This window comes from Phyllobates terribilis, unplaced genomic scaffold, assembly GCF_046119375.1.
Source record: "Phyllobates terribilis strain yellow unplaced genomic scaffold, ASM4611937v1 Scaffold_3__8_contigs__length_932513732, whole genome shotgun sequence".
Taxonomy (NCBI): domain Eukaryota; kingdom Metazoa; phylum Chordata; class Amphibia; order Anura; family Dendrobatidae; genus Phyllobates; species Phyllobates terribilis.
The window spans coordinates 351,109,049-351,129,809 of NW_027362763.1; the positions used below are offsets into that span (position 1 = coordinate 351,109,049).

At 42.4% G+C, this 20,761-nt stretch overlaps 1 protein-coding gene across 4 annotated transcripts in view; it reads right to left on the reverse strand.

Moving 5' to 3' along the window:
- Nucleotides 1-5,004: 5,004 nt before the first annotated feature.
- The window catches only part of CHRND (cholinergic receptor nicotinic delta subunit), a 63,973-nt gene continuing 48,216 nt past the window's right edge, over nt 5,005-20,761 (reverse strand). For 2 of the 4 annotated variants that reach the window (XM_073675248.1, XM_073675246.1), the window contains 3 exons: nt 12,570-12,780; nt 6,469-6,587; nt 5,007-5,764 (listed from right to left, as the gene is read on the reverse strand). In XM_073675248.1, the coding sequence (XP_073531349.1) occupies nt 5,582-5,764; nt 6,469-6,587; nt 12,570-12,780 (513 nt within the window). In that variant the 3' untranslated portion in view covers nt 5,007-5,581. Of the gene's footprint in view, nt 5,765-6,468; nt 6,588-12,569; nt 12,781-20,761 lie in introns of all 4 variants that reach the window. The other 2 variants (XM_073675249.1, XM_073675247.1) reach the window with 2 other exon arrangements.

A 20,761-nucleotide genomic window follows, 5' to 3' on the forward strand; every position in this document is an offset into this window, starting at 1 on the left:
TAACACATGTGGAATTATATACTTGTGAAACAACTGAAAATATGTCTTATATTCTAGGTTCTTCAAAGTGGCCACCTTTTGCGTTGATGACTGCTTTGCACACTCTTGGCATTCTCTTGATGAGCTTCAAGAGGTAGTCACCGGAAATGGTCTTCCAACAATCTTGAAGGAGTTCCCAGAGATGCTTAGCACTTGTTGGCCCTTTTGCCTTCACTCTGCGGTCCAGCTCACCCCAAACCATCTCGATTGGGTTCAGGTCTGATGACTGTGGAGGCCAGGTCATCTGGCATAGCACCCCATCACTCTCCTTCTTGGTCAAATAGCTTTTACACAGCCTGGAGGTGTGTTTGGGGTCATTGTCCTGTTGAAAAATAAATGATGGTCCAACTAAACGCAAACCGGATGGAATAGCATGCCGCTGCAAGATGCTGTGGTAGCCATGCTGGTTCAGTATGCCTTCAATTTTGAATAAATCCCCAACAGTGTCACCAGCAAAGCACCCCCACACCATCACACCTCCTCCTCAATGCTCCACGGTGGGAACCAGGCATGTAGAGTCCATCCATTCACCTTTTCTGCGTCGCACAAAGACACAGTGGTTGGAACCAAGGATCTCAAATTTGGACTCATCAGACCAAAGCACAGATTTCCACTGGTATAATGTCCATTCCTTGTGTTCTTTAGCCCAAACAAGTCTCTTCTGCTTGTTGCCTGTACTTAGCAGTGGTTTCCTAGCAGCTATTTTACCATGAAGGCCTGCTGCACAAAGTCTCCTCTTAACAGTTGTTGTAGAGATGTGTCTGCTGCTAGAACTCTGTGTGGCATTGACCTGGTCTCTAATCTGAGCTGCTGTTAACCTGCGATTTCTGAGGCTGGTGACTCAGATAAACTTATCCTCAGAAGCAGAGGTGACTCTTGGTCTTCCTTTCCTGGGCAGTCCTCATGTGAGCCAGTTTCTTCGTAGTGCTTGATGGTTTTTGCAACTGCACTTGGGGACACTTTCAAAGTTTGCCCAATTTTTCGGACTGACTGACCTTCATTTCTTAAAGTAATGATGGCTACTCGTTTTTCTTTACTTAGTTGCTTTTTTCTTGCCATAATACAAATTCTAACAGTCTATTCAGTAGGACTATCAGCTGTCTATCCACCTGACTTCTGCACAACACAACTGATGGTCCCAACCCCATTTATAAGGCAAGAAATCCCACTTATTAAACCTGACAGGGCACACCTGTGAAGTGAAAACCATTTCCGGTGACTACCTCTTGAAGCTCATCAAGAGAATGCCAAGAGTGTGCAAAGCAGTCATCAAAGCAAAAGGTGGCTACTTTGAAGAACCAAGAATATAAGACATATTTTCAGTTGTTTCACACTTTTTTGTTAAGTATATAATTCCACATGTGTTAATTCATAGTTTTCATGCCTTCAGTGTGAATGTACAATTTTCAAAGTCATGAAAATACAGAACAATCTTTAAATGAGAAGGTGTGTCCAAACTTTTGGTCTGTACTGTATACTATTTCTATGTATATTTCCTGATGTGTGTATTGTAACCCTTCCCTTAAAAATAAATAAATATAATTTGAAGAAGAAGATCTGTTGAATCTGGAATCTGGAATAATTTCTTCTGGGTATATATCTATCTTGCCATTTGTATACTTTCTCCTGATCGGAGTCCTCAATATAAATTAGGAATTTAATCCTTTTTCTATTCTCCATATCTTCACGATGTTGATCGATGGAAGTTTTAATTTTGTTCTTCAAAGCGCTAAATCTAGGAGTGCCATGATTTTCTCTATACTTGTATCAATCAGAAAAGTCACCAGAGAGGCTGTCTGTTCCGATGTACGCAGGACTTTAGTTTGTTGAACACAAATTACTAACATGGTCACTGGACCAGGGTCCTGTACATCTATTTGCTCAACTCTACCATATACCCACTTAGTATAAGGGATAAAAACATCTCTTGCTCTAGAGTAATGCAGATGTCTATGTAGTAGAGAGACAGCCTACTGATTTCAATGGGAACTGTTTAATGCTTCATCTCTACTGTGGCACTGCTAGTGAGAACTTTAACACTTACTGATAGATTCCTCTACAGATTACAACTGATTAACAGGGTTCTTCCAGTGGTGTAATCTATAATCAACTTATCAGGTTATTGTCAGACGACTCTGCTAACAAAAATATTGCTTAAACCCCACTTTGTGACCTGTCCAGAAATTGACTTAAAGGGGTTGTCCAGTCTTAGGCCATGTGCCCACAAAGCGTTTTTGCGGCATTTTTACGGCCGCGAAAACGCTTGTAAAACCGTCTGCCATGCAAAGCAATGTGAATTTGGACGTGCTGTGCACATGATGCGCTAATTAGCAAGCCGAATTAGCATTGCGCTGCAAAACGCAGCATGACCATTTCTACCGCGATTACGCTGCAAATTCGCGGCCATTGAGGAACATTGAAACGCAGCTAACCTGCAGGTATATGTGGATTTGCTGCATTTCAATTAAATTTAATGGCCGCGAATTTTCAGCATAATCGCGGTGCGTGTGGTACCCAGGATGAAGAGGAGACTACAACTCCTTTTCATCCCGGCTACCACGCGGTGAAAAAAAGAAAAAAAAAGATAAAAATAAAAAAAACCTGTATACTCACCTCTCTGGTCTGCGCCCGGCGGCGTCCTCTCTCCTCGACATTCCGCGGTGTACTGGCAGGACCTGCGGTGACGTCATTTAGTCAGCTGTTGGTCACGTGGCGGCTGACATCAGCGGTCAGGTGATGGTCACGTGACCATCAGCTGGCTAAATGACGTCACCGCAGGTCCTGCAAGTACACCGCGGGACGCCGAGGAGAGTGGACGCCGCCGGGAGCAGACCGGAGAGGTGAGTATACAGGTTTTTTTTATTTTTAACTTTTTAATACTTTTTTTTTTTTACTATAGATGCAGCATTTAAAGCATCTAAGTTGGTCACACAATATAAATCCATGCCGGTTGCATGGATTTATATTGTGTGACCAACTTGTCAAGCACTTTTCCAAGTGATGCTCAAAATCGCTTGGAAAAGTGCTTGAAAAAACGCATGCGAAAACGCATGTAAAAATGCTGAAAAAACGCTTCTCTCTGGCAGAAAAACGCATGTAAATCTGCATGCATTTTTTTCTGCCAGAGAGAGTCAAAAACGCTCTGCATCAAATCCGCTATGTGGGCACATAGCCTTAAACTACAAGACTGCAGACTTGTGAATCCTTGCATCAAGCACACTGGACAATGTAATTAGCATATATGCAGTCATGTGCCGATTGGATGAGCGCGGTCTCGCTCAATGCAAGTGTATTGTGCGAGACCAGATACAGTCTAGTCGGAATGTTGCCGGAAGTCTGCAAATCAAATACTTGCAGCCACATGACCACCCGCTCCTGGCCTTCGCGAATCCTCATAGCACGCAGTTTGTAAGTAATTCCTTGGTATGACATTATTGACATTTTAATCTCAAGATCTCAGTTTGAGATTAAAAAAATATATAATTTACTGTTTTATATATCTTTAATATCTTTGATCTCTGAATACTTTGCAAACTTTTTTTATGAAAAAAAAAAACTTTACACACATTTGAAGACTTTGATCTAATTAAACAATTATACAGGATAGTTCCTATATAAAATAACTTCAAGATATAACAGATAAACCTACAAACACACATCACACTGGCAAATTTGTAAAAGAGAAACAAATTTTAGACACTGATTAAACGCCACAAGAATGTATGTTTGTAACAATTCATTTAAAGGGAGTCCTTACACAACCTATACTATGTGGATACATGACTTTCTTGGCACTGATAGACTTCTATGTGCAGGAAGAGTGAACTTTTAACGATTACGCAATTTAGCTTGTAAGGATCTAGTGGGCATTCCCAAACTAGGCATGAACTCTGGCAGTTGTCAATAAACGATCCTTAATTTACAGGTGCATCTCACTAAATTAGAATATCATCAAAAAGTTAATTTATTTTAGTTCTTCAATACAAAAAGTGAAACTCATATTATATAGAGTAATTACAGAGTGATCTATTTCAAGTGTTTGTTTCTGTTAATGTTGATGATTATGGCTTACAGCCAGTAAAAACACAAAAGTCATTATCTCAGTAAATTAGAATACTTTATAACAACAGCTTCAAAAATGTTTTTAAAATCCGAAATGTTGACCTACTGAAATGTATGTTTAGTAAATGCACTCAATACTTGGTCGGAGCTCCTTTTCCATCAATTACTGCATCAATGCGGCGTGGCATGGAGACGATCAGCCTGTGGCACTGCTGAGCTGTTATGGAAGCCCAGGTTGCTTTCATAGTAGCCTTCAGCTCGTCTGCATTATTGGGTCTGGTGTCTCTCATCTTCCTCTTGACAATACCCCATAGATTCTCTATGGGGTTGAGGTCAGGCGAGTTTGCTGGCCAATCAAGCACAGTGATACTGTTGTTTTTAAACCAGGTATTGGTACTTTTGGCAGTGTGGACAGGGGCCAAGTCCTGCTGGAGAATGAAATTTCCATCTCCAAAAAGCTTGTCGGCAGAGGGAAGCATGAAGTGCTCTAAAATTTCCTGGTAGACGACTGGGCTGACTTTGGTCTTGATAAAACACAGTGGACCTACACCAGCAGATGACATGGCTCCCCAAACCATCCCTGATTGTGGAAACTTCACTCTAGACCTCAAGCAGCTTGGATTGTGTGCCTCTCCACCCTTCCTCCAGACTCTGGGACCTTGATTTCCAAATGAAAATTGGAAAACTGGGACCTTGAGGAGTGTGTCAATGACTGCCTTCTGGACATCTGTCAAATCAGCAGTCTTCCCCATGATTGTGGAGCCTACTGAAACAGACTGAGGGACCTTTTTAAACACTTAGGAAGCCTTTACAGGTGTTTTTTGTTAATTCTTTTAATTTACTGAAATAGCGACTTTTGTGTTTTCATTGGCTATAAGCCATAATTATCAACATTAACAGAAATAAACACTTGACATAGAACACTCTGTTTGTAATGACTATATATAATATATGAGTTTCACTTTTTGTATTGAAGAACTGAAATAAATTAACTTTTTGATGATATTCTAATTTAGTGAGATGCACCTGTATTTCCCATGTGATCTAAGCTAATGGCTTTAGTGTATGTTTGGAACACGTAAATCCCAATGCTTTCCGGAGACATCACATGCACACTACATCCGCAAGGTTGTTGCCACAAGCAGATAAAGTCACTGTGCATGCATCCCCCTGGATTCCACAGCACAGACAAAGGATTTCAGTGCCTCTAATGTGCAGCCATCAGTCAAATTGGAGAGATTGGGGAGTTAGTGATGACAACCAGAGCACTTTCTTGGTCTGGAATTGCCTATGGGTAATTTATGTAATCATTTGCTCTACACATTGAACTCTATGAGCACCAAGAAAAGTGCATCCACACTTTTCTCTTGCCACAGTTTTTAGTGTAAATGGAAGAAATCTGCTGGAAGACCCTCTTTAAAACCATATTTCAGGGTCCATGTGGATTTGTATATCTTCAGTTGCAACTTGATGCCAGGCTCTATATCAATCTTTTATGCCCTTCCTTATAATCATAGGGGTCACCAGCGAATGGGTATAAAGGTGGTTGATTGTAAGCTCCTCCCAAAAATATCCAAAGGGTCCCGATAATCATAACTGGTGTCACGATAAAAAGACACAATCGATCAACTGTCCGAGCAACACGATACCAGTTGTCTTTTTCCTGCAAGTAAGAGGATGGTGAAAAAGTCAGGGATGCAAAAAGGCAAATGGGTATGTGAATCATGCAACAGAAAAATTACTAATTAGAAAATTGGACTTAAAGGGAATAATACTTTGTCCCCAGTTCATCATCAGTGTCACTTTCTTTTTTTGTCTTGTGGTATTAGTTGCTGTTTTTGGCATCAAATTTATCAAAATGACGTACGCAATTCATGAATTTAGCACTAAGTCAAAAATTGGCTTTTTTTCTGTCTTGAACTGCTTTTGGGAATTCTGGCGCAAAATTGCAGGTGTACTCCAAAAAACACCAAGGGGAACTGGAGTGAAATTGTACCAAATTGTGCCGTTTGATGAATCAGGCTAAAACATCTAGAATTGCTCAAGATCGCTCACCAAGCATAAAAACAAAAAAACAGGTGAGCTTATATAAAATTGAATTCAACGAAGGCGCAAATAGAATAAATGAATTAGGTGATACAGAAACAAGGCACAAAACACACATAACTAGACAATAAACAGGCAGAAAGGCAATGACTTTAGAGTTTTCTCATTTGGCTCATATTTCTAACATATATGCTACATGGTACATGAAGTCACTGGATTACTGCACTGACAAATGATCAAAGTATATGAAGAGTAAATTACACTGTGAAATCCAGAAATCTTTCTAATTGAAGATGAATGATACATAAAATCCACAGATACCTCATTGTAATCATTCTTATCTCGCATGTGTTTGACAATAAAGTTAGCTCCGTCAATGGCTGGTTTCATTTCTCCATATAGCTGGTCATGGGAACTGTCTCCATTCAGCGGATTCACCCCTGCAAATGATGGCCAAAAGAAGCAAAATATATCAATAAAGAGAGGCCATTTTTATAGGAGGGTTTTAGAAAACAGTGAAGGCGCCTAAGGCTAGAGGACCCATGCTCTCCACATACATGGATGCCTGATAGAATATTATGAACCAACAACATTACAATGTGTGCAAACATACATTTAATGGTTACCTTAAATGGCCCGAGTCTAAGTTGCTCCACTGACGGCCCTGTACTCAATACAGTGGAGTGCTTCCTGTGTCAGCACATGTTCAGTGCTGTGTGTTAAAGGGGTACTCTGGGGAGATTTCATTTTTTTTTACTTTTCTTGCACTCATACACTATAAAGATGAGATGCTCAGTGCAGTTCTATTATCTTTATAACACTTGTAATTCAGTGTGACAGGAGCTGCTCCTCACTGCTCCCCCTTCCCATCTGGAACATTACATCACACACCAGTGTGCAGTCAGTTTGAGAAAGGCTATGTTCACACACATTGTGTTTTGCTGCGTATTTTGCAGCAGATTTTCATGCAAATTTTAGCTGCGTCTGGCAGTACCAGCAAAGTCTATGAGAAACCAGAATTCTCTATTCACACATGTTGCTTTTAGTTTGCTGCGTATTTTCTGTCTTGCTTGCGTATTAGGAAAATAGAGCATGTCACTTCTTTCAGCGTTTGTGCAGCAGAAAACGTGCCTGCATTTTTGCTGTCTATTTGCTGTGTTTTTTCACCCATAGGAAGTAATGGGTGGTCAAAAATACGCAACAAATACGCAGCAAATACGCGCGTTTTTTACGCTGCTGTTTTCCTGCCAGAGAAAAATTAGCAGCAGATTTGCAGCAGAAAAAACACGTGTGTGAAAATAGCCTAACAGCCAGTTTCCTGATAATAGCAGGGGGCATGGCCTGTGGCAGACTGTTCCTAGCTGTCCTCTTCTGATATCTGTCTCCATTCAGTCTAATAATAGGGGGTGTGGTGGGAGCGTGGCCTGTGGCAGACTGTTCCTAGCTGTCCTCTTCTGATATCTGTCTCCATTCAGTCTAATAATAGGGGGTGTGGTGGGAGCGTGGCCTGTGGCAGACTGTTCCTAGCTGCCATCCTCTGATATCTGTCTCCATTCAGTCTGATAATAGGGGGTGTGGTGGGAGCGTGGCCTGTGGCAGACTGTTCCTAGCTGCCCTCCTCTGATATCTGTCTCCATTCAGTCTAATAATAGGGGGTGTGGTGGGAGCGTGGCCTGTGGCAGACTGTTCCTAGCTGCCCTCCTCTGATATCTGTCTCCATTCAGTCTAATAATAGGGGGTGTGGTGGGAGCGTGGCCTGTGGCAGACTGTTCCTAGCTGCCCTCCTCTGATATCTGTCTCCATTCAGTCTGATAATAGGGGGTGTGGTGGGAGCGTGGCCTGTGGCAGACTGTTCCTAGCTGCCCTCCTCTGATATCTGTCTCCATTCAGTCTGATAATAGGGGGTGTGGTGGGAGCGTGGACAGTGGCAGTCTGTTACTAGCTGCCCGCCTTATGGTTTCTGTCTCTATCTAGTCTAAGAACAGGGGGCGTGCTCCCTTCTAGTAGCAATTATGTCAACAAGAAGATAAATAGATAGATAGATATTTTATAGATAGATATTTTATAAGTCCACGTATGTTTGGTGCACAGTATAAGGAACTGTGCAATGGGAGCTGGGGGTTTTATACCACGTCTGACAGATGCCGCAGCAGACAGCTGGTTGTTTTCCTCAGGCTGAGGAGACACCTGACAATCCAGAGTGATAAAGTTGCAGAGGTCAGACTCAGAACACTACCAAGTTGATATGGGGGAGGGGAGATTGACCATGGCAGTACTGAATAAACCAATGCAGTGCTCTGCCTCTGCTCCCTGTATGACGTATAGCAGTATACATTATGCACTGTCATGGCTTGTACAGCAGAGGATCACAGCGTGTATTTACATCTTCTTGTTGACATGACTGCTACTAGACGGTAGCATGCCCCCTTTTCTTGGTGTAAATAGAGACAGATATCATGGGGCAGGCAGCTAGGAACAGCCTGCTGTAGGCCACACCCCCTCTTCTCAGACTGGCTGCTACTCACAGGGGGGAGCTGCACACTGGTGTGTGATGTAATGTCCCAGACGGGAGGGGTGACCAGTGAGGAGCAGATCCTGTCGCAAGGAATTACAAGGGTTATAAAGATAATTAATGTGCACAGGGCATCATATAGTGTACACATTTTTTTTTATCTCCCCGGAGTAACCCTTTAAGGATGCTGGCTGAGTGACTGATTTAAATAATGTGCCAGCTCCCTTCTCTTCTATTCATCAGGAGCATGCCCAGGCGTTGTAGGGAGGTCATACAGGCACGTGGAGGCCACACACAATACTGAGCCTCATTTTGACTTGTTTTAAGGACATTACATCAAAGTTGTTTTTCCACTTTAATTTTGGGGGTGACTCCAAATCCAGGCCTCCATTGGTTAATAAATTTGATTTCCATTGATGATTTTTGTGTGATTCTGTTGTCAGCACATTCAACTTTGTACAGAACAAAGTTTTCAATGAGAATATTTCATTCATTCAGATCTAGGATGTGTTATTTGAGTGTTCCCTTTATTTTTTTGAGCAGTGTATATACAGTGCCTACAAGTAGTATTCAACCCCCTGCAGATTTAGCTGGTTGACACATGCGGAATTAACTTGGCATTGTGACATTTGTACTGTAGATCAGCCTGGAAGTGGGAAATGCACTGCAGCAAATTTTGTTTTTGTTTTTTTTAAAAACGTTAAAAGTTAATTCAGAGAGTCATTTATTATTCAACCCCTCAAACCACAAGAATTCTGTTTGGTCCCCCAAAAGTATTAAGAAGTAGTTCAGGCACCAAGAATAATGAGCTTCACATGTGTGGATTAAAGATCTCTTTTGCCAGCCTTTTCTGACTATTTAAGACCCTCCCCAAACTTGTGAACAGCACTCAGACATGGTCAACATGGGAAAGACAAAGGAGCATTCCAAGGCCATCAGAGACAAGATCGTGGAGGGTCACAAGGCTGGCAAGGGGTACAAAACCCTTTCCAAGGAGTTGGGCCTACCTGTCTCCACTGTTGGGAGCATCATCCGTAAGTGGAAGGCTTATGGAACTACTGTTAGCCTTCCACGGCCAGGACAGCCTTTGAAAGTGTCCTCCCGTGCCGAGGCCAGGCTTGTCCGAAGAGTCAAGGCTAACCCAAGGACAACAAGGAAGGAGCTCTGGGAAGATCTCATGGCAGTGGGGACATTGGTTTCAGTCAATACCATAAGTAACGTACTCCACCGCAATGGTCTCCGTTCCAGACGAGCCAGTAAGGTACCTTTACTTTCAAAGCGTCATGTCAAGGCTCGTCTACAGTTTGCTCATGATCACTTGGAGGACTCTGAGACAGACTGGTTCAAGGTTCTATGGTCTGATGAGACCAAGATCGAGATGTTTGGTGCCAACCACACACGTGACGTTTGGAGACTGGATGGCACTGCATACGACCCCAAGAATACCATCCCTACAGTCAAGCATGGTGGTGGCAGTATCATGCTGTGGGGCTGTTTCTCTGCCAAGGGGCCTGGCCATCTGGTCCGCAGCCATGGGAAGATGGATAGCACGGCCTACCTGGAGATTTTGGCCAAGAACCTCCGCTCCTCCATCAAGGATCTTAAGATGGGTCGTAATTTCATCTTCCAACAAGACAACGACCCAAAGCACACAGCCAAGAAAACCAAGGCATGGTTCAAGAGTGAAAAAGTCAAGGTGTTGGAGTGGCCTAGTCAGTCTCCTGACCTTAACCCAATTGAAAACTTGTGGAAGGAGCTCAAGAATAAAGTCCACATGAGACACCCAAAGAACCTAGATAACTTGGAGAAGATCTGCATGGAGGAGTGGGCCAAGATAACTCCACAGACCTGTGTCGGCCTGATCAGATCTTATAAAAGACGATTATTAGCTGTAATTGCAAACAAGGGTTATTCCACAAAATATTAAACATAGGGGTTGTATAATAATTGACCCACACTTTTATGTTTAAAATTTAATAAAATTCAACTGAGCAACATAACTTTTTGGTTTGTAAGATTTATGCTTCTGTTCATAAAACCTACTCTCGTTTGCAGTTTGAAGGCTCTAACTTATTTGCATCTTATCAAACCAGCTAAATCTGCAGGGGGTTGAATACTACTTGTAGGCACTGTATACACAGTGGGTGAAATATATATATATATATATATATATATATATATATATACATACAGTACAGACCAAAAGTTTGGACACACCTTCTCATTTAAAGATTTTTCTGCATTTTCATGACTATGAAAATTGTACATTCACACTGAAGGCATCAAAACTATGAATTAACACATGTGGAATTATATACTTAACAAAAAAGTGTGAAACAACTGAAAATATGTCTTATATTCTAGGTTCTTCACAGTAGCCACCTTTTACTTTGATGACTGCTTTGCACACTCTTGGCATTCTCTTGATGAGCTTCAAGAGGTAGTCACCGGAAATGGTCTTCCAACAATCTTGAAGGAGTTGCCAGAGATGCTTAGCACTTGTTGGCCCTTTTGCCTTCACTCTGCGGTCCAGCTCACCCCAAACCATCTCGATTGGGTTCAGGTCTGGTGACTGTGGAGGCCAGGTCATCTGGCGTAGCACCCCATCACTCTCCGTCTTGGTCAAATAGACGTTACACAGCCTGGAGGTGTGTTTGGGGTCATTGTCCTGTTGAAAAATAAATGATGGTCCAACTAAACGCAAACCGGATGCAATAGCATGCAGCTGCAAGATGCTGTGGTAGCCATGCTGGTTCAGTATGCCTTCAATTTTGAATAAATCCCCAACAGTGTCACCAGCAAAGCACCCCCACACCATCATGCCTCCTCCTCCATGCTCACGGTGGGAACCAGGCATGTAGAGTCCATCCGTTCACCTTTTCTGCGTCGCACAAAGACACGGTGGTTGGAACCAAAGATCTCAAATTTGGACTCATCAGACCAAAGCACAGATTTCCACTGGTCTAATGTCCATTCCTTGTGTTCTTTAGCCCAAACAAGTCTCTTCTGCTTGTTGCCTGTCCTTAGCAGTGGTTTCCTAGCAGCTATTTTACCATGAAGGCCTGCTGCACAAAGTCTCCTCTTAACAGTTGTTGAAGAGATGTGTCTGCTGCTAGAACTCTGTGTGGCATTGACCTGGTCTCTAATCTGAGCTGCTGTTAACCTGCGATTTCTGAGGCTGGTGACTCGGATAAACTTATCCTCAGAAGCAGAGGTGACTCTTGGTCTTCCATTCCTGGGGCGGTCCTCATGTGAGCCAGTTTCTTTGTAGCGCTTGATGGTTTTTGCAACTGCACTTGGGGACACTTTCAAAGTTTTCCCAATTTTTCGGACTGACTGACCTTCATTTCTTAAAGTAAAGATGGCCACTCGTTTTTCTTAGCTGCTTTTTTCTTGCCTTAATACAAATTCTAACAGACTATTCAGTAGGACTATCAGCTGTGTATCCACCAGACTTCTGCACAACACAACTGATGTTCCCAACCCCATTTATAAGGCAAGAAATCCCACTTGTTAAACCTGACAGGGCACACCTGTGAAGTGAAAACCATTTCCGGTGACTACCTCTTGAAGCTCATCAAGAGAATGCCAAGAGTGTGCAAAGCAGTCATCAAAGCAAAAGGTGGCTACTTTGAAGAACCTAGAATATAAGACATATTTTCAGTTGTTTCACACTTTTTTGTTAAGTATATAATTCCACATGTGTTAATTCATAGTTTTGATGCCTTCAGTGAGAATGTCCATTTTTCATAGTCATGAAAATACAGAAAAATCTTTAAATGAGAAGGTGTGTCCAAACATTTGGTCTGTACTGTATATATATTATTTTTTACACATTTTACTTTACTTTATTTACTTATATTTTGGGTTTTATGGGTAATAAATATAGGGAGATGAACACAACTCTTACTGGCAGGTGTAGCTCGACTGGTCAGACCATGCCGCTCTGCATGCTTCTCAAACATAAGTTCACTTCTAGACTTCACACTGAAATACTCTTCTGCTTTCGCAATGTATCCCACAGAACTGCTGCGTCTCTGAAGAACCCCATTCCATGGCTCAGGGTCGGGTTCTGCTGGTTGGGACATATGCAATAAGCGGGGCAGTTTGTTCAGAAAGATCTGAAAAAATAAAAAGAAATCAGTGTAGTGTAAATATATTATCATGTATAACTTAACCAATGCTTTAATATTACGCTAAATTATTTACCTGATAGAAGTATAATGACATATTTATGGAAAATGAGTAGAAAGAGAGTTTAAGTAAAATGTGCGCAAGTAAAGTTGCAATCAAAATGATCAAAACCTCATTACAAATTAGGTTTATCGGCAAAATTTTGAAAGGTTCTGTGGTTTTCAATAAAGAAATCAACAACAAGTTAAATAACTCAACACAGCTAGTATAATAAATGGTTTCTCCAAATCCAGCACAAAATGTCACTTTTAATGATTACTGCAGTATCAGAATTATTCAGTACCTTCATGACAAACGTCTTTAATATTTAGTAGGTCAACTTTGGCTGTTATAACCTGCTACAAATAGTGATGTATCACAAGACATTAGCTTCTGGCAGTGTTCCAGAGACATATTAGCCCATTCCATATGGGCAATGGCCTCCAGTTCACTAATACTCTTGGGTTTGAGTGCTGCAACCATCTTCTTGAAATCCCACCAAAGATCTTCTATGGGGTTACAACCAGGTAACTGATTGTAATCCCATACCAGACTGCAGAATCTTCCAGGACTTCTAAAACCAAGTCTTGGTGAATTGTGAGGTATGTTTGGGATCATTATCTTTCTGGAAAACCCGAACACTACCAAACTTCAATTTCCTCATACAAGTCATGATGGGTTTTTTTAATATTTCATGATACTTGATTGAAACCATCTTCCCATGCCCACACTGCAGGTTAGACAAAGCGAAGCAGCCTCAGAGCATCACTGTGCTACCACCATGCTTCACTGATGGCAGGGTGTTCTTTTTAGAGTATACTTCATTCCTCCAAACATACTGCTGATACACAGTCCCAAAAAGTACCCAGCTATTTTCCATTGCTCTACAGAAGAGAACCTCAAAATGTCTGTGGCTTATTTATATAGTTTTGGGCATGTTGGAGAGGTGTAAGTTTTGGCATTTTGGCAAAGAGACCTTTAATGCATAGCATGCACCTTACTGTGTAAACTGAGACTACAGTGCCTGCTGACATCACATCTTTCCGTGGGGCTTTTATAGTCACTCGAGGGCTACTGACAATTTGCCTCTCCAGGAATCATGGAATCTGGTGGCAAACCATGATAGCTTCCTCTTTCTGCCATGTGGTATTGTAGCTGTTATGATCTGCAACAAGTACTAAAGAAAGGGGAAAGCTGACCCTACAGTAAGACTAAGCTGAATCCCTACGATGTAGCGGGCTGACTGTTCCTAGCGAGCAGTCCCGCCTTAGTCCTCGGCTAGTCTGAACGAAGACATATAGCATAAGGGGAGGGGTCCCTAAAAGAACTAAGGACTGGGACAAAAAATGGGACACCTCCTAAACAGAGAAGTTGTTGCAGAACACAAAAAGACAGAGAAAGGCACCGAAGCACCTGGCTAGAGAAACAGTCAAACACTGAAGTCCAGCACAGCCAAAAGGGTGGAGCTGGAATATAAAGGCAGATGGTCACGTGACCGCAAAACACAAGATGGAAAAAACAAACAGGAGGGTTATAACAGTACCCCCTCTTTTATGAGGATCCTCTGGATCCTCCAGGCCCAGGCCTATCTGGAAACCTCTTGTGGAAATCTTTAACAAGCCTAGGAGCAGAGACATCATCCGTCCTTACCCAGGAGTTGTCTTCGGGACCGAATCCCTTCCAGGAGACAAGATACTGTAATCTCCCTCTATGACATTTAGAATTCAAGATACGAGAAATTTCATATTTGCCGTCTTCCACCACAGGAGGAACTGTGACAGTGGCGTCCCTATCTGATACATTAGCCTTTTTCAACAAGGAAACATGAAACACAGGATTAATCTTCCAAGAAGTAGGGACATCCAACCTAACAGCAGATGGGTTAACAACCTGAAGCACTTTAAATGGACCCACAAACTTAGGACCCAGTTTTTTAGAGGGAATCCTCAAACGCAGGTTCTTTGAGGACAACCAAACCATGTCACCCACAGTAAACAAAACCTCCTTACGTTTCCTGTCAAAATACTTCTTGGACTTCTTGTTAGCCTCTTGAAGGTTGCAACGTACATTAGTCCAAACTCTCTCCAAATCACCGAAAAAATTCTCCTCCTCCGGCACTGCCAACCCCAATTTGGAGAACGAACCAAAAGATGGATGTCTCCCAGTACAACAAAAAAAAGGAGAACACCCCGCAGTGGAGGATGTATGATTGTTAAGAGCAAATTCAGTGAGAGGCGGAAACTCAGACCACACCTCTTGATTGTCCGCCACAAAACAACGCAAAAACTGTTCAACACCCTGGTTCTTTCTTTCAGTCTGTCCATTAGACTCAGGATGATAACCAGACGAAAATGACAAATGGACTCCCAACCTGTCACAAAAAGCACGCCAAAAGCGAGCTACAAACTGAGGTCCTCTATCAGAAACAATATCCGTGGGAACGCCATGGAGCTTGACAATCTCCTTAACAAACACCTTAGCGAGTGTCTTGGCGCATTGCAACTTAATGAATGGAACCAAATGACACATCTTACTAAAACGATCCATGACCACCCAGATGACAGTAAAACCCTCGGACACAGGAAGATCAGTAATAAAATCCATTGTGAGATGCGTCCAAGGCGCACTAGGAACCTCCAGAGGGCAAAGCAACCCCGCAGCAGGAGTATGTGAAGCCTTTGACCTAGCACACACAGTACATTGACGCACCCACTTGATGACTTCCTTCTGCCATCCAGGCCACCAAAAACTGCGATTGATAAGTCTCTTAGTCTCCGAAATTCCTGGATGACCTGCCAACCGACTTTCCACAAACAAATCTCTCCTAAAGGCTCTAGGCACGAACAACCTCCCATGGGGAGTGTTAGATGGAGCATCATCTTGAGCTTTCTGAATCCCATTGCTCAAAACGGAGTCCAATGCCGCCACCACAACTCCTTTCTGTAAAATGCTCTCCTCCTCCTCGGCACCAACCGTAGGAGAGAAGCTGCGAGATAAAGCATCGGCTTTAACATTCTTAGTACCATGGATATACAGTCATGGCCAAAAGTTTTGAGAATGACACGAAAATTATATTTTCACATGATCTGCTGGCCTCTGGTTTTTATTAGTGTTTGTCTGATGTTTATATCACATACAGAAATATAATTGCAATCATATTATGAGTACCAATAGGTTATATTGACAGTTAGAATGAGTTAATGCAGCAAGTCAATATTTGCAGTGTTGCCCCTTCTTCTTCAAGACCTCTGTAATTCTCCCTGGCATGCTCTCAATCAACTTTTGGACCAAATCCTGACTGATAGCAGTCCATTCTTGCATAATCAATGCTTGCATTTTGCCAGAATTTGTTGGTTTTTGTTTGTCCACCCATCTCTTGATGATTGACCACAAGTTCTCAATGGGATTAAGATCTGGGGAGTTTCCAGGCCATGGACCCAAAATCTCTATGTTTTGTTCCATGAGCCATTTAGTTATCTCCTTTGCTTTATGGCTAGGTGCTCCATCATGCTGCAAAAGGCATTTTTGGGCGCCAAACTGCTATTGGACGGTTGGGAGAAGTTGCTCTTGGAGGACATTCTGGTACCATTCTTTATTCATGGCTGTGTTTTTAGGCAAGACTGTGAGTGAGCCGATTCCCTTGGCTGAGAAGCAACCCCACACATGAATGGTTTCAGGATGCTTTACAGTTGGCATGAGACAAGACTGGTGGTAGCGCTCACCTCTTCTTCTCCGAATAAGCTGTTTTCCAGATGTTCCAAACAATCGAAAAGGGGATTCATCAGAGAAAATGACTTTGCCCCAGTCCTCAGCAGTCCAATCCCTGTACCTTTTGCAGAATATCAGTCGGTCCCTGATGTTTTTTCTGGAGAGAAGTGGCTTCTTTGCTGTCCTCCTTGAAACCAGCCCTGGCTCAAAGAGTCTCCGCCTCACAGTGCGTGCAGAAGCACTCACACCAGCCTGCTGCCATTCCTGAGCAAGCTCGGCACTGCTGGTAGTCCGATCCCGCAGCTGAAACAGTTTTAAGATACGGTCCTGGCGCTTGCTGGTCTTTCTTGGGAGCCCTGGAGCCTTTTTGACAACAATGAAAGCTCTCTCCTTGAAGTTCTTGATGATGCGATAGATTGTTGACTGAGGTGCAATCTTTGTAGCTGCGATATTCTTCCCTGTTAGGCCATTTTTGTGCAGTGCAATGATGGCTGCACGTGTTTCTTTAGAGATAACCATGGTTAACTGAAGAGAAACAATGATACCAAGAACCAGCCTCCTTTTAAAGTGTCCAGTGATGTCATTCTTACTTAATCATGACTGATTGATCGCCAGCCCTGTCCTCATCAACACCCACACCTGTGTTAATGGATCAATCACTAAAACGATGTTAGCTGCTCCTTTTAAGGCAGGACTGCAATGATGTTGAAATGTGTTTTGGGGGTTAAAGTTCATTTTCTGGGCAAATATTGACTTTGCAAGTACAGTAATTGCTGTTAAGCTGATCACTCTTTGACATTCAGGAGTATATGCAAATTGCCATTACAAAAAATGAAGCAGTAAACTTTGGAAAAATTACTATTTGTCTCATTCTCAATACTTTTGGCCATGACTGTAGGTAACAGAAAAATGAAACCGAGAAAAAAAAAGTGCCCACCTAGCTTGACGGGCATTCAAGCGCTTGGCAGCATCCAGATAGATCAAATTCTTATGATCTGTGAAAACCTGAATAGGAAATCTAGCGCCTTCCAAAAAATGACGCCAATGTTCAAACGTGAGTTTAATAGCAGGCAACTCCCGATTTCCAACATCATAATTCAGTTTGGTTTCCGAATTTTTTTTCAAAAAGAAAGCACAAGGATGCACTCCATCCTTGTTCTCCTGAGACAAACTGCTCCGACCCCCACCGATGAAGCATCGACCTCGACCAAAAAAGGCTTGGTCTCATCAGGCTGCATAAGGATGGGGGCAGAACTGAACCTCTCCTTGAGATACACAAAAGCATCAATGGCCTCAGTAGTCCACTGGACCGTATTCGCACCTTTCCCGGTGAGATCGGTCAGAGGCTTAACAATTATAGAAAAATTCTTAATAAATTTCCTGTAATAATTGGCAAAACCCAAAAATCTCTGTATAGATTTCAAACCAATAGGCCTAGGCCATTCCTGCACAGCCTGAACCTTCACCGGGTCCATCTCAAAGCCCTCGCTGGAGACAATGTAGCCCAAAAAACTAATTTTCTGCACAGCGAACTCACATTTCTCCAGCTTAGCAAAGAGTGAATTATCACTCAATAACTGCAAAACTTCACATACACTCTGCCAATGGGACTCTAAATCTGGTGAATAAATCAAAATGTCATCCAAATACACAACCACATTCTTATCAATCAAAGGATCAAAGGTCTCAGGATGTCATTAATAAGGTTCTGAAAAAATGCAGGTGCATTGGTAAGACCAAAAGGCATCACCAGATTCTCAAAATGACCTACCGGAGTGTTAAAAGCAGTTTTCCATTCATCACCCTCCTTCACTCGTAACAAATTGTATGCCCCCCGGAGATGAATTTTAGAGAACCACTTGGCCCCCACCAACTGGTTAACCCCTTCGCAACCTTGGGATTTTTCGTTTTTGCATTTTCGTTTTTTGCTCCCCTTGTTCCCAGAGCCATAGCGTTTTTATTTTTTGGACAATATGGCCATGTGAGGGCTTATTTTTGTGAGACGAGTTGTACTTTTCAACGCCGTCACTAGTTATACCATATCGTGTACGAGAAAACGGGAAAAAAATTCCAAGTGTGGTGAAATTGCAAAAAAAGTGCAATACCACAGTAGTTTTTTATTTTTTTTTTTTACCACGTTCACTGAATGCTAAAACTGACCTGCCATTCTTATTCTCCAGGTCATTACAAGTTCGTAGACACCAAACATGTATAGGTTATTTTTTATTTAAGTGGTTAAAAAAAAATCCAAAATTTGGTTAAAAAAAAAATAAAAAATAGCGCCATTTTCTAAGACCCGTGGCGTCTCCATTTTTCTGGATCTGGGGCTGGGTGAGGGCTTATTTTTTGCGTGCCAGGCTGACGTTTTTATTGATCCCATTTTGGGGTAGATCTGATGTTTTGATCGCCTGTTATTGCATTTTATTGCAATTTTGTGGCGACCAAAAAATGTAATTCTGGCGTTTAGAATTTTTTTCTCGTTATGCCGTTTACCGATCGGTTTAATTCTTTTTTTATATTGATAGATCGGGCGATTCTGAACGCGGCGATACCAAATATGTCTATGTAGGGTTTTTTTTTTATTATTTTATTTTTAATGGGGCGAAAGGGGGGTGATTTAAACTTTTATATTTTTAAATTTTTTTTTATATTTTTAAAAACTTTTTTTTTCCACTTTTTGCATGCTTCTATAGTCTCCATAGGAGACTAGAAGCAGCAACAGTCCGATCGCCTCTACTACATACTGGGGATCAGCAGATCCCCTGCATGTAGCAGAAATGGTCCTGTGCTATGAGCGCCGACCACTAGGTGGCGCTCATAGCGACCAGCTCATGACAACTGCAGGCGTCTGATGCAGACCCTGGGTTGTCATGCCCGCCAATCGGCGACCCGCGATCACGTGACGGGGTCGCCGATGGGCCGGGCTTAGGTCGCGCTTCCAGGAAGCGCGCGTTAAATGCCGCTGTCGGAGATTGACAGCGGCATTTAACATGTTAACAGCCGCGGGTGGATCGCGATTCCACCCGCGGCTGTTGCGGCCACATGTCAGCTCTAATAATCAGCTGACATGTGCTCGGTTCAGTGCGCGCTCAGCGCCGGAGCCCTCACTGAACAGGGGGAGGTGCCCTGTGACGTACTAAGACGTCACAGGGTGCAAAGTGGTTTTTAAACAAGTCAGGAATTAACGGCAATGGGTAGGAATTGCGTACGGTAATCTTATTAATTTCCCGAAAATCCAGACATGGACGTAACCCCCATTCTTTTTTTTAACAAAGAAAAATCCAACTGCCACAGGCGACTTAGAAGGTCTAATGTGACCAGCAGCCAGGTTAGTCTGTATGTACTCCTCCAAGGCCTTTCTTTCAGGAATAGTCAGATTAAACAAGCGACTCTTGGGAAGAATAGCTCCAGGAACAAACTCAATGGCGCAATCATAATCCCTATGAGAAGGTAAAACTTGCCACTCCTCCTCTGAAAAAACCCTCCAAAAATCTTGAATAGGTACAGGTAACTCCCCTTTTTCCACAGCCGCAATGCGACCATTACAACATTTATCATAGCACTTCGGACTCCAAGACTTAGTCACATTAGTAGACCAGTCCAGCAAAGGATTGTGCAGTTTTAACCAAGGCAAACCTAAAACGACCGGAGAGGGTAAATTATCTAATACAACCAAGTCCAAAATTTCTTGGCGAACCCCATTGATAGTGAGGGGAAATGCAGCAACCTTGTGAGTAATACATTTCAAGGGAGTGTTATCAATAGCAATCACAGAAATAGGTGATGACAAAGGTTTGAATTTCAATTTAAGGTGTTCCAAAAACCCTTTATCAATCACATTAAGTGTTGAACCACAATCCACAAATACCTGAAATTCAATCAAATTTTCCTGCAAAGTAGTACTCCCAGAAAGAAATACTCCTGCAGAGCATAAACAAGCTATACGGGTGTAACTGACCTTTTTTTTCTTTACTTAAACGAAGCTCACAATACTTAATCAAATGGTCAGCTTTAACACAATGAAGACACAATCCCTCGGCGAACCTCCGGTCTCTTTCCAGAGAGCGGAGTGACATCGCCCCAACCTCCATCGGTTCTCCGCCATCAGAGCAGATTTTCTGGGAACTAGGACATGACATTACAGGAGTCTTTACTTCATTCACCCTGGACCTCAGTCTCCTGTCCACACGAACAGCTAATTGCATGGCATCCTGCAGAGTC